The sequence below is a fragment of the Bos indicus x Bos taurus genome, chromosome 7 (genome assembly GCF_003369695.1).
Source record: "Bos indicus x Bos taurus breed Angus x Brahman F1 hybrid chromosome 7, Bos_hybrid_MaternalHap_v2.0, whole genome shotgun sequence".
In the NCBI taxonomy this organism is placed as follows: Eukaryota; Metazoa; Chordata; class Mammalia; order Artiodactyla; family Bovidae; genus Bos; species Bos indicus x Bos taurus.
The window spans coordinates 109,797,956-109,812,818 of NC_040082.1; the positions used below are offsets into that span (position 1 = coordinate 109,797,956).

At 39.5% G+C, this 14,863-nt stretch overlaps 1 protein-coding gene across 2 annotated transcripts in view; it reads left to right on the forward strand.

The window, feature by feature from the left end:
* CNOT6 (CCR4-NOT transcription complex subunit 6) overlaps positions 1-14,863 on the forward strand; it is an 84,447-nt gene that overhangs the window by 16,529 nt on the left and 53,055 nt on the right. For both annotated transcript variants that reach the window (XM_027548485.1, XM_027548486.1), the window contains exon 2: positions 2,682-2,795. In XM_027548485.1, coding sequence (XP_027404286.1) covers positions 2,684-2,795 — 112 coding nt within the window. In that variant the 5' untranslated portion in view covers positions 2,682-2,683. The remainder of the gene's footprint in view (positions 1-2,681; positions 2,796-14,863) is intronic.

Genomic DNA, 14,863 nt, shown 5'->3' on the forward strand with positions numbered 1-14,863 from the left:
TCAAAGCCAGTGCTCTGGGACAACCCAGAGGGATGGGTTGGGGAGGGAGAGGGAGTGGTTCAAGATGGGGGGACACATGTGCACCCATGGCTGATTCATATCAATGTATGGCAGAAACCATCACAATATTGTAAAATAATTATCCTCCAATTACAGTATATTAGTTTAAAAAAATAGCTCATAGGACCAAAATACTAACCTTAGCTGAACACAGCAGCTTATCATTAAATTCTATTTGGAAAGCCAGTGAAGATCAGATGGTTGCTTTGTAAGTAAAATCTAGTCAGAACAGTGGCATTTGAGTGATCATAAGGACTCGTAAGGGATGTTGTCATTAAGCTCTGGTCGCCTTACACAGTGTTTTGTTATTACTGGTATATTCATATGATTCACAGTAGGCACTTGCTTTGCCAGCTTGTCCTCTAGATGGAATAGGAACAGTTCTTGACAGTATAGGTCTTTGTTAGGTATGTTTTGTATTAGTCTAAAAACTTCAGTCATTTCTATTCTGGAGAAATCAACATGTAGGAGAACAGTTTTATTAACAATATTTAACAAAACAAAAACTAGATATTCTGTTTCTTGTGCAGGTGGTTAGTCTCACTATTTACTTACCTTTTTCAAAAAGGGATTACTTACCTCTTCCTGTGTTTTGACTACATAGTCAAAACCATCTTTGTGTTTGAAAAATAGCTCTAGTTCTCATCAGTACAGAAGCGGCATAACATAATGAAAGTAGCTTTAGCCCTTTTCTAATTTTTTTACTGTGTAAAATATACATAACATAAAGTTTACCATGTTAACCATTTTTAAGTGTAGCATTCAGTGTTATTAGATACATTGATGATGTTATGCAGCCATCACCATCATCCTTCTTTGCAACTCTTTTCTTTTTGTAAAACTAAAACCTCAAACCCATTTAGCAGTAACTCCATTTGAGGTAAGTAATTGCTGACTGGCTCACTTTAACTTCATATGATAGTGGGTTTTTCTCCAGCTTTGTTTAGCTGTGTAAGGTATCCAGAGTAGGTGTTCAATTCAGTTGCTCAGTTGTGTCCGACTCTTTGCTACCCCATGAACTGGAGCACGCCAGGCTTTCCGATCTATCACCGTCTCCTGGAGCTCGCTCAAACTTCTGTCCATCGAGTCGGAGATGCCATCCAACCATCTCATCCTCTGTCATCGCCTTCTCCTCCTGCCTTCAATCTTTTCCAGCATCAGAGTCTTTCCCAATGAGTCAGTTCTTCGCATCAGGTGACCAAAGTATTAGAGCTTCAGCGTCAGTCCTTCCAATGAATATTCAGGATTGATTTCCTTTAGGATTGACTGGTTTGATCTCCTTGCAGTCCAAGGGACTCTCAAAGAGTCTTCTCCAACACCACAGTTCAAAAGCATCAATTCTCTGGTGCTCAGCTTTCTTTATGGTCCAGCTCTCACATCCATACGTGACTACTGGAAAGACCGTAGCTTTGATTAGACGGATCCTTGTTGGCAAAGTAATGTCTCTGCTTTTTAATATGAATTTTAAAATAACCACAAGCAAAATGAACAGTAGTCCCAGTATCAGCTTAGATATAATTCTTCCAGTTTGTCTGATTCTCATAAATGTTTTTTACATTTAATTTGGTCACATTAGACCCAGATGAGGTTTATACATTACATCTGATTGCTGTGCCTCATAAGTCATTTAATATCAGTTTCCTTTTCATATAATTTATTTGTTGAGGAAATTGGGCCTTCTGTCATGTAGAACTTTCTGTTGTCTGCATCTGGCTGGCTGTATTCTTGTGGCATTATTTTAATAGTTAAGAAAAAATTTTTTTACTCATAGTAAAATATACATAGCAAAATATGCTATCTTAATAATCATTTTAAGTGTGCAGTTCAGTAGTGTTAAGTATATTCACATTATTGTGTCTTATGTTACTTTTACCATATTCCTCCGTCTCCTTACTTGGTATAAACTGGTTCCAGATCTAGAGAGGCTTATTTGATTCAAGTTCAGTCTTGTAATTTTTTTTTTGGATGAAGGGGCAAGAGTGTACATAGTATTGACATATAAGTCTAGTTGTCCTGAGATTGATCCTTGGGTTGAGGTCTTACAGCCTGATCTATTTAAATTTTTTCCATTGGACATTTTTCACCTGATTCCTTTATTAGCCATTAACGGTCATCCGTTTTTTTCATTAGAGGTTGTGAAATAGTGGTTTTTCTAATTACGTAACTTTCTTCATTTATTAGCTAGAATTCTGTTAAGAACATTTCCTCAACTAGTTTCTGCCAGAAATGCTGGATAAATACTTGATTCTTTCCCTTTATTTTCCAACTTCAGGTGACAGGTTTTTTTTTTTTCTTCCATCAGAGTTTTGGAGTCATACAGTTTAAAATTGATTCGTAGTCTTCCTTTTGTTGTTCAGATTGTCTTATCTTGGCCAGTGGGACCTCTTCAAGCTAACTCCTATGCCCTTCACAGCTAGAGCATCTTTCTTAGTGTCCAGGCTTGTTTATATTTTTCCAATCCCATTCTTGAAATCTTCCATTTCTTTTAGGAGTTCCTAGTTTGTTTTGGTGGGAAATTGTGTTTAGAGATCATAATATGGATGTCTACTTTTAAAAAAGATGTTATTTTCAGTTATTTGACTCTTTCAAATATTGATTGGTTTCTTTTCTTGATTCAACAGGCATGCCCAAAGAAAAATACGAGCCCCCTGACCCTCGGAGGATGTACACAATTATGTCCTCTGAGGAAGCAGCAAATGGAAAGAAATCTCATTGGGTGGAGCTTGAAATAAGTGGTAAGACATACACGGCTAAATTTATGGTTTGGAAGTTAAGATCTAGTAATGCCAGTACACAGGGAAGCAATGCTGTATTTTACCAATGCTGATTTGTCTTAGAAGCTGAAATGTTCAGTAGGAAAAACATGGTTTGAGTCAAAGTTCAGAACCCATTCATTGCTTATTTTCTCACTGTCAGTGTCCTTTTATAAAATCAAGATGATAATATCAAAGATGAAATGAAAATAGCATATGTAGTGATTAGTATACAAAGGTTTGTCCTGTTCCTTAATTCTCTGATGACGTAGGGTAGGGATTTTTGTGTTATCCAGTTACAGGTTTCCAATGAGGTGGGGAATGCCTGTTTGGCTGTAGATTCTGGGATAAATTTGTTTCTCCTTATTTTCTGAATTTGTGTTTCAGTCTGAGTCTCTGGGGACAGCCTTGTTCAGAAACACAAAATCTTGAAAGAGTTTGAAGCAGCTCTCAGGATTCCCTTCTGCCTTTAATGCAAGTCTTCAAAAATATGGCCAAGGGGCGTGATTGCTTCTTAAGGCAACCAGGGCTAAAGAAATTTTGTGTTCATGTTGGCCTAACATGCCTCCTCATGCTTTCCTTCTAGTTTTTCTTGACTGTTGCTTTCTGAAATAATATTGACCAAATTGTCTTTTCTTTCACCTGGCTGCCCTTGATATTTTTAAAAGTTTAATGCAACAAACATACTGAGTATATGCTATGTGTAAAACATTTTCCAGGTGCTGTACTAGGCATATGTGAGATATATAGATGGGGGGGAAGGTCTGTTTCATTCTGACGCTTTTGACATATTACTGGGCGAGAGGAAGGGACTGTGCCAGTGTGAGTAACTAATAGACAAAATAGAGCTGTGAAGTCTAAGTAGAAAAGCGCTGTACAGAAAGCAGAAGGGGGTAGTGACAGTAGCATCTCTCCCCCGTCAGCTCCGAAGTTCTGATTAACTATTGAGTAAACCTAAGCACCTTCATGCAGCCTTGGTACAGGTTGGTACCTATATGGGTCTCTCCTGTTTTCCCTCTTCCAGTTTCTGGAGTGCTGGTGTAGAGTGGTGGGAGAGTGAAATTTCTCTCTTCTTTTGGCTGTCCTGTCAAATTTGATTTTCTCTGTCAGAGAGCCTTTGAAGCATAGGCAATTACCGTTCCAACTTCCCCTTTTAATTTCTGCAGGGTTGGTATTTAACTATATTTTTCTTTTTTCAGTCTGTATTAGCAGTTTTTGAATTACAAGTCGTTTGCTTCTAGGAAATTTGGGTAATCTATAAAGTGCACTTAGGTTAGTGAGGTTATATCTCTGAGGTAAAGGGGATTTTTCTCTGTCTGCTCACTCTACCTTATGTTTGGAACTCAGTGGCAATTTGGAGTCATTGTTCTCTGCTTACTCTGAACTTTGGGAAGAGATCTGTGTAGAAGATAGGAATGAAAAGGAGAGATTTTTCCTTTAAAATAGCATTCTTAACAGTTTTATCTTTACCAAGTGTTGTGGAGGATAAGCTGTTGATTGAATAGGTCTGGTGGAATAAGACCTTGTAATTAACAAAACCACTATCAGGAAGGTCACTTTATTATCTTAATACATGAATATAAACTCCAGTGTGTAGAAATTTTCAAGACTGAATTCATTTCATGCTAAGATTAGAGTTATTTCAAGGCTAGAGTTATCATGTATATTATATACTCTAGCATTCCTTAAGATCTGTGATACAAAATTCTAGGGATCTGAGGTCACTGAATTCTGGACCTGAAGTAATCTCATATATTCTTCTGGTTCTAGGGAGATGAGTGGTTAGATCTTGTGCCATTGGAGGTAGCCAGATAATCCAAATGGCTGTTAGTCATTTACTTTTTTAAAGAAGGCCATTTTTTTAATGGTAAAATCAAACACAGATAAAGAAAACCCCAGAAGCATATTAGTGAATTATTTTAAGGCCAGAAGCCTAGTAATACCCAGGTCAAGAATTAGAAGTTTTCTGATCAGTCCAATAGGCATGAAACGCATGTGGCTACTGAGCATTTGAAATGTGCTTAGATTAGTCCAGGGCTTCCCTCAGTGGCTCAGTGGCAAAGAATCCTCCTGCCAGTGCAGGGGCCATGGTTTCCATCCTTGGTTTGGGAAGATCTCACATGCCTTGGAACACCTAAGCCCTTACACCACAACTAGTGGCCTGTGCTCTAGAACGCATGCTCTGCAACAGGAGAAGCCATCACAATGAAAAGCCTCTGCTTGCAGCAACTAGAGAAAGCCCATGTGCAGCAACAAAGATCTAGCACAACCAAAAATAAATAAAAAATCTGAAAAAGAAATGTCCTTAGTCCAAACTAGGATGTAGTCCAAGTATAAAACATATGCCTGATTTCAGAGAATTATAAAAAAGAGATGTAAAACCCTTTGTTAATAACTTGATATTAATGAAATAAATGTTTTAGATATAGAGGATTAAATATTATATTACAGTTTAAAAAAAAGGAATTAGAAGTTTTTCACTTTTCCCAGAACCCCTTCCACACCACAGCCAAACACAATCCCTTCCCCACTCCCCAAAAGTAACTGTTACTCTAACTTTTATAGTAATCACTTCTTTTGTTTCCTTAGGGCTTGCCTGGTAGCTCAGATGGTAAAGAATCCGCCTGCAATGCGGGAGACCTAGGTTTGATCCCTGTGTTGGGAAGATTTCCTGGAGGAGGGCATGGCAGTATGGCAATACATTTCCAGTATTCTTGCCTGGAGAATCCCCATGGATGAGGAGCCTGGCGGGGTTGCACAGAGTTGGACACGACTGATAACTAAACACAAGTGTTAAGAGTTTAGTGCTCAATTTACATGTTCCCTGTCCATCCTTTTCGTTACAATTTATCTGTTGAACTTCTTATTACCCTGCAGTATGTATTCTCCTGCATGCAGTTCAACATGTTTTTCATCCATATTTGCAAGTAGGATGCAGAGACTTGATCAAGAGTTGGATTTAAGACCCTTGACAGGACTGAAGACTGCGTTATGTGTGTGGTATTATTCTTTTTCTTTAGGAGGCACATAAGATAAAAAAGCCTTCTTTTCTACTGATGTTCAGTGCCTAGAGCCATTAATTTTTTGAAGGTTGCAAAATAGTGATACTCTTTTTTTTTTTTTTTTTAATTAGATGAGCTGTATCTGTTAAGAGATACTTTCCCTCATCTTAAAATTTAATTTTATTTTATCTTGGGCTTCCCAGGTGGTGCTAGTGGTAAAGAACCCTCCTGCCAATGCAGGAGACACAAGCAATGCTTGATCCTGGGTTGGGAAGATCCGCTGGAGGAGGGCATGGCGACCACTCCAGTATTCTTGCTTGGAGGATCCCATGGACAGAGGAGCCTGGCAGGCTGCTGTCCACAGGCTCGCAAAGAGTCGGACACGACTGAGTGACCTATGATGCACACAGTTGATTTATTCCCTCATTTATTAATTGATTGCTCAAGATATAAATTTGTATAGGAGAGGTAGAAAAGAATGCTTCTTTCTTTCCTTTTATTTACGAGTTTTCAGGATAACCTGTTGTCCTTTGAAGGTGACCAATCAGATTTTTAAAGTTTCATTTTTAAAGTATCCAGTGGTTTAAGAATCCAACTTCCAATTCAGGGAATTCAGGTTTGATCCTTGGTCCAGGAACTAGGATCTCACATGCTGCAGGGTGACTAAGGCCTTGTGCCACAACTACTGAGCTGATGTGCCACAACTGGAGAAGCCCCCGTGCCACAAGGAATAATCCCACGCCTCAGCTGAGGCCCTACCGATCCAAAAATAATTAAAGAAATAAAGTATTTTACTATTATATTTGGGTTTCAAACATATGCTGTGAGTTGTCATTATTCCTCTTTATTTTATTGCTTAAAATTGTCCTGTTTTGCCGTAAGCTTGATGGCAGTCAGATTTCTTTTCATTATTGAGTTCAGTTCAGTTTCCCAGTCGTGTCCTACTCTTTGTGACCCCGGGGACTGCAGCACGCCAGGCTTCCCCATCCATCACCAACTCCTGGAGCTTGCTCAGACACGTCCATCGAGTTGGTGATGCCATCCAACCTTGTCCTCCTTCGTCCCTTTCTCCTTCTGCCTTCAATCTTTCCCAGCAACAGGGTCCTTTCTAAGGAGTTGGTTCTTCGTATCAGGTGGCCTGAGTATTGGAACTTCATCCTCAGCATCAGTCCTTCCAATGAATATTCAGGACTGATTTCCTTTAGGATTGACTGGTTTGATCTTGCAGTCCAAGGGACTCTCGAGAGTCTTCTCCACCCTCACAGTTCAAAAGCATCAATTCTTTGGTGCTCAGCTTTCTTTATAGTTCATTATTATTTTCTCTTTTTTGCTTAGATGCTCAAAGAATTTTTTCCCTTTAAAGTCAGTAATTTTTACTTGAATATATTTTGGTATTGGTTGTTCTACTTTGATATTCTTAGGTATAGTATGCTCTTTCAATGTGTAGTTTGAGTTTTTTCTCTTTTAATTTCAGGGAAGTTTCCTTGAAATTAAAATAGCTTGAATAGCTTTAGTGTTTGTTCTGAGTCCTTTCTTCACTTTTTCTTTCAGAGAGGTTTATTCTCTGAATTTGAATATTTACATACTTGTCTCAGAATCACTTTAAAGACAGAGCACAGTAAGTTCACTCCCTTACTGTTGTACCATTCTTTTACATGTACAGTCAGACAGTCGTTCAGCCACCATCACACTTACAATATGGAATGATTTCATCACTGCAGAAAACTTCACCCTGTTCCATTTTAGGCAGACTGTCCCCCCACTTTCGGCCCCTGGAAACTACTGAGTTTTAATTTTTTTTTTTTTTTTTTGACTAAACTGTTTTAGGTTCATAGCACCTTTGATGTAAAGTACAGTGTGTGATCCTTCCACTGTCAACATCCCCCACCAGAGTGGTGCATTTGTTACATCCATGAATCTGCTTTCGCACCCCAAGTTCATAGTTTACTTTAGAGTTCACTCTTGATATTGTAGATTTTTGGGGTTTACACAAACATATAATGACATGTATCCACCACTGTCATATCATACAGAGTAGTATAACTGCCCCGAGAGTCCTCTGTGCTCTCCCTGTTCATTCCTGCTTCACTCTGCCTGAACCCCTGATCTTTTTACTCTCACCATTGTTTTGCCTTTTCTATCCTTGGGATCAAACAGTGTGTAGACTTCTTAGATTGGGTTCTTTGACTTAGTAATATGCATTTAAGTTCCTCCATGTGTTTTCATGGCTTGATACTTCATATATTTTTAGTGCTAAGTGATATTCCGTTGTCTAGATATATCACAGTTTATCCATTCACTTACTGAAGGACATCTTGATTATTTCCAAGTTTTGGCAATTATGAATAAAGCTGCTACAGATGTCCACATGCAGGTTTTTGTGTGTTTGATGTAGGTTTTCAACTCCTGGGTAAATGGCAAGGCGCGTGATGGTGAGAATGTTTAATTTTGTTAAAAAAAAAAAAAAAAAGCCAGACTATTCCAAAATGGCTATTATTTGGCATTTCCACTAGCAGTGAATGAGAGTTCCTATTGCTCTATATCCTCTCCAGCATTTGACATTGTTCTGGGTTTTGCCCATTATAATGGGTATGTATAGTGGTATCTCATTGTTATTTTAATTTTCATTTCCCTGATGATAAATGATTAAGAGCATCTTTTCATATACTTATTTACTATGGACATATCTTCAATGGCAAGGTGGTGTCTGTTCAGTTCACCCCCCCAGTTTTTTTTTTTTAGATTTTTTTAAAAATTATTTTTAATTGGAGGATAATTGCTTTACAATATTATGTTGGTCTCTGCCATACATCAACATGAATCAGCCATAGGTATACATACATCCTCTCTCTCTTGAACCTCCCTCCCTCCTCCCACCCCATCCTGCCCCTGCATCATACAGCAAATTTCCATTGGCTGTCTGTTTTACATTATGGTAATATATGTGTTTTCATACTACACTCTCAATTCATCCCACCCTCTCCTTCCTCCACTGAGTTCATAAGTCTTTTCTCTGTCTGCAGTCCTTTGCTGCCCTGCAAATAGGTTTATCAGCACCAGACTTAGCAGCAGTAGCAGCGTATATACACATTAATTACAATACTCTTTCTGTCTTCATTCTATATAAAAAGTTCTAGATTCAGTCATTAGGACTGATTCAAATGTGTTCTTTTCTATGGCTGAGTAAAATGTCATTTAATTTAGATGACCATTACATTACTACTGTAGGCATGAATCCCTTAGAAGAAATGGAGTAGCCCTCATTGTCAACAAAAGAGTCTGAAATGCAGTTTTTGGGTACAGTCTCAAAAATGACAGAATGATCCTGTTCATTTACAAGGCAAACCATTCAATACCATAGTAATCTAAGTCTATCCCCCAACCACTAATGCTGAAGAAGCTGGAGTTGAACGGATCTATGAAGAACTAAAAGACCTCCTAGAACTAACACCAAAAAAAAGATGTCCTTTTCGTCACAGGGGACTAGAATGCAAAAGTAGAAAGTCAAGAGATACCTGGACTAACTGGCAAATTTGGCCTTTGAGTACAAAATGAGGCAGGCAAGGGCTCACAGTTTTGCCAAGAGAACAGACTGTTCATAGCAGACACCCTCTTGCAACAATACAAGAAACAACTCTATGCATAGACATCACCAGATGGTCCATACCAAAATCAGATTGCTTATACATTTTGCAGCTGAAGATGGAGAAGCTCTAAAGTCAGCAAAAACAAGACCTGGAGCTGACTGTGGCTCAGGTCATGAGCTCCTTATTGCCAAATTCAGACTTAAGTTCAAGAAAGTAGGGAAAACCATAAGACCATTCAGGTATGACCTAAATCAAGTCACTTGTGATTATACAGTAGAAGTGACAAATAAATTCAAGGGATTAGATCTTATAGAGGGCCTGAAGAAATAACAGATGGAGGTTCATAACATTGTCTAGGAGGTGGTGATTAAGACCATCCTCAAGAAAAAGAACTGCAAACAGGCAAAATGGTTCTCTGAGGAGGGCTTACAAATAGAAGAGAAGCGAAAGGCAAAGGAGAAAAGGAAAGATGTATCCATCTGAATGCCGAGTTCCGAAGAATAGCAAGGAGAGATAAGAAAGCCTTCCTCGGTGGTCAGTGCAAAGAAATAGAGGAAAACAATAGAATGGGAAAGACTAGAGATCTCTTGAAGAAAATCAGAGATACCAAAGGAACATTTCATGCAAAGATGGGCTCGATAAAGGACAGAAATGGTATGGACCTAACAGAAGCAGAAGATATTAAGACGTGGCAAGAATACACAGAAGAATTGTACAAAAAAAGATCTGAATGATGCGGATAACCATGATGGTGTGATGACTCATGTAGAGCCAGACATCCTGGAGTGCAAAGTCAAATGGGCTTTAGGAAGCATCACTATGAACAAAGCTAGTGGAGGTGATGGAATTTCAGCAGAGATATTTCAAATCCTAAAGGATGATGCTATGAAAGTGTTGCACTCAATATGCCAGCAAATTTGGAAAAATTTGGAAGTGGCCACAGGACTGGGAAAGGTCAGGTTTCATTGTAGTCCCAAAGAAAGGCAATGCCAGAGAATGTTCAAACTACCACATAATTACACTCCTCTTATGTGCTAGCAAAGTAATGCTGAAAATTCTCCAAGCCAGACTTCAACAGTACATGAACTGAGAACTTACAGGTGTTTAAGCTGGGTTTACAAAAGACAGAGGAACCAGAGATCAAATGGCCAACATCCATTGGATGATAGAAAAAATCAGAGAATTCCAGCAAGATATCTGCTTCATTGACTACACTAAAGCCTTTGACTGTGGGGATCACAACAAACTGTGGAAAATTCTTCAAAAGAAGGGAATACCAGACCACCTTACTTGCCTCCTGAGATACCTGTATGCAGGTCAGGAAGCAACAGTTAGAACTGTACATGAAACAGTGGACTGGTTTCAAATTGGGAAAGCAGTATGTCAAGGCTATATATTGTCACCCTGCTTATTTAACTTATGTGCAGAGTACATTGTGCAAAATGCTGGGCTGAATGAAGCTCAAGCTGGAATCAAGATTGCTGGGAGAAATATCAATAACCTCAGATATGTAGATGACACCATCCTTATGGCAGAAAGTGAAGAGGAACTAAAGAGCCTCTTAGTGAAAGAGGAGAGTGAAAAAACTGGCTTAAAACTCAACATTCAAAAACAAAGATCATGGCATCTGGGCTCATCACTTCATGGCAGATAGATGGGGAAACAATGGAAACAGTGATAGACTTTATTTTTGGGGGCTCCAAAATCAGTGGAGCTGGTGAGTGCAGTCATGAGATTAAAACATGCTTGCTCCTTAGGAGGAAAGCTATGACCAACCTAAATAGCATATTAAAAAGCAGAGAGATTACTTTGCTGACAACGGTTCGTATAGTTGAAACTATGGTTTTTCCAGTAGTCATGTACAGATGGGGAACTGGACCATAATGCTGAGTGCTGAAGAATTGATACTTTTGAACTGTGGTATTGGAGAAGACTCTTGAGAGTTCCATGGAACACAGGCAGATCCAACCAGTCCATCCAAAAGGAAATCAGTCCTGAATATTCATTTGAAGGACTGATGCTAAAGCTGAACCTCCAATACTTTGGCTACATGCGAAGTAGTGAAGTGAAATCTCTCAGTCATGTCCAACTCCTTTGCGACCCCAGGGACAGTAGCCTGCACCAGGCTCCTCCGTCCATGGGATTTTCTAGGCAGGAGTACTGGAGTGGGTTGCCATTTCCTTCTCCAGGGAAGAACTGTCTAATTGGAAAAGACTCTGATACTGGAAATGATTGAAGGCAGGAGGAGAAGGGGACGACAGAGGATGAGATGGCTGAATGGCATCACTGACTCAATGGACATGAACTTGAGTAAGCTCTGGGAGTTGGTGATGGACAGGGAGGCCTGGCGTGCTGCGATTCATGGGGTCGCAGAGTCGGACACGACTGGGCGACTGAACTGAACTGAAAATGTCATTGTGTATACGTACCACAACAACTTCTTTATCCATTCATCTGTTGATGAACATCTAGGTTGCTTCTATGTTCATGTTGTTGTTTTACAGTCACTAAGTTATATCTTACTCTTTGTGATCCCATGGACTGCAGCATGCCAGGCTTCCCTGTCCTTCACTATCTCCTGGAGTTTGCTCAAACTCATGTTCATTGAGTCAGTGATGCCATCCAACCATTTCATCCTCTGTCTCCCCCTTCTCCTCCTGCCCTCAATCTTTCCCAGGATCAGGGTCTTTTCCAATGAGTCAGGTGTTCGCATCAGGTCACCAGAGAATGGGAGCTTTAACTTAAGGTTTGCATGGGTCCTTCTAATGAATATTCAGGGTTGATTTCCTTTAGGATTGAGTGGTTTGATCTCCTTGCTGTCCAAGGGACTCTCAAGAGTCTTCTCCAACACCACAGTTAGAAAGCATGAGTTCTTTGGCACTCAACCTTCTTTTTGGTCCTGCTACTGAGTCCAGGCTAAATCTGTTCATAGCAAGTCAGTGAAAATCAGATGAGGTGTTGGGACCAGGAAGATGGGTGCCTCCTGCCTCAAAAAAAACTATCATGTTGGGGCCTGGATGTCAGATTCTTTTATGGATCAGGGATGAGGGGAAGTGAGGAAACAAAGTAAAAAGATCATTTCATTCCGGCAAATATCTCTTAGAATGGCAATACTCAGGTAGGGGGATATATTAGTTTCACTTTTTCACAGTCATTTCATGGGTAGTATGAAATGGAATATTGCCTGTCATACAACAAAGATGCCACATTTATCTGTGATTCCAGCCTCTCGAATTGTGAATTTCTGGGGCGAGCCTGTGAGCAGAAAATGAAGGATGCCTCGTGCCGTGCCTCATGCTGAGCCATTTGCCACACAAATGATTTAAGTTGTCACAGTCCTTCACAGGTGGGCTGGGTCAGGTTATCTTCCTGAGGCACACCATTATGTATGCTTAATAACAAAAAGGGTTAAAGTCACAGAAGCTGTTCCAGTGTAAATTCAAAATTAACCCTTCTTGGTTACAGTCCAACTCTAGTATCATTACGTGACTGCTGGTTTGACGATCCAGACCTTGTCAACAAAGTAGTGTCTCTCCTTTTTTAATACGCTGTCTAGGTGTGTAACAGTTTTCCTTCCAAGGGCCAAGTGTTTTTAATTTCATGGTTGCAGTGATTTTGGAGCCCAAGAAAATAGTCTGTCATTGTGTCTGTTTTTCTTCCTGTCTATTTTCTATGAAGTGATGGGACTGGATGCCATGATCTTAGTTTTTTGAATGTTGAGTTTTAAGCCAGCTTTTTCACTGTCCTCTTTCACCTTCACAAGAGGGTCTTTAGTTTCTCTTCCATGTCCTAGCTATATACAATAGTGCTGCAGCAAACATTGGGATACATGCGTCTCCTTCATTTATGAAAGAGTATATGCCCAGTAGAGGGATTGTTGGGTCATATGGTGTGTTTTACTCCTAGTTTTTTTAAAGGAATCTCCCTGTTCTCTTACTGTTCTCCATAGTGGCTGTATAAGTTTATATTCCCACCAACAGTGCAAGAGAGTTTCCTTTTCTCCACTCCCTCTCGAGTATTTATTGTTTGTGGATTTTTTGATGATGGCCATTCTGACCAGTGTGAGGTGGTCAGTGTAGTTTTGATTTGCATTTCTGAAGGAGATCAGCCCTGGGATTTCTTTGGAAGGAATGATGCTAAAGCTGAAACTCCAGTACTTTGGCCACCTCATGCGAAGAGTTGACTCATTGGAAAAGACTCTGATGCTGGGAGGGATTGGGAGCAGGAGGAGAAGGGGACGACAGAGGATGAGATGGCTGGATGGCATCACTGACTCGATAGATGTGAGTCTGAGTGAACTCCGGGAGTTGGTGATGGACAGGGAGGCCTGGCCTGCTGCGATTCATGGGGTCACAGAGTCGGACACGACTGCGAGTGAACTGAACTGAATACTGCGTGATGTTGAGCATCATTTCATGTGTCTGTATGTCTTCTTTGGAGAAATGTCTGTTTAGGTCTTCTGCCCATTTTTTGATTGGGTTGTTGGTTTTCCTGATGTTGAGCTGTATGAGCTTTTTACATATTCTGGAGATTAATGATTTGTCAGTTGTTACTTTTGCAATTATTTTCTCCCATTCTGATCTTTTAATTTTGTTTATTGTTTCCTTTGCTCTGCAGAAACTTTTAAGTTTAATTAATTCCCATTTGTTTATTTTTGTTTTTATTTCCATTACTCTAGGAGGTGGGTCATAGAGGATCTTGCTGTGATGTATGTCAGAGAATGTATTGCCTGTGTTTTCCTCTAAGAGGTTTATAGTTTCTGGTTTTACATCTAGGTCTTTAATCCATTTTGAGTTTATTTTTCCATATGGTGTTAGGAAGTGTTCTTGTTTCATTCTTTTACACGTAGCTGTCCAGTTTTCCCAGCACCTCTTATTGAAGAGACTTTGCCCATTTTTTCATTGAGTTGTTTTCCTGTTGAGTTTTAAGAGTTCTTTGTATAAATAACAGTCCCTTATCAGCTATATATTTGCAAGTGTTTTCTCCCAGTCTGGCTTGTCTTTTCATTCTCCTAACAGTCTTCCATTGAGCAGAAGTTATTTTAATGAAGTCCAGTTTATTCTTTCTTTCACAGATTGTGCTTTTGGTATTATGTGTAGTCACTGGAGAAGAGTGAAACAGAGACCAGAAAGAGACGCCATAAGTGCCAATAGACCCACATAAATATGCAGTCAGTGCAGACTCAAAACCATGTGGGTTTTCTCCTGTGGTGTTTTCCAGGAGCTTTATGGTTTTATGTTTTATGTTTAGTTCTATGATCCATTTTGAGTCCGTTTTTATGAAGAGTGTGAGGTTGGATTTTGTTTTACTCGTGGATGTTCCAGCACCTTTCATTGAAATGACTTTTCTCTATAGTATTGCCCTTGCTCCTTTGTCAGAGATCAGTTGACTGTATTTATGTGCATCTGTTTCTGGTTTCTTGTTCATTCTTTTGCCAATACCACAGTCTTGATTACTGTAA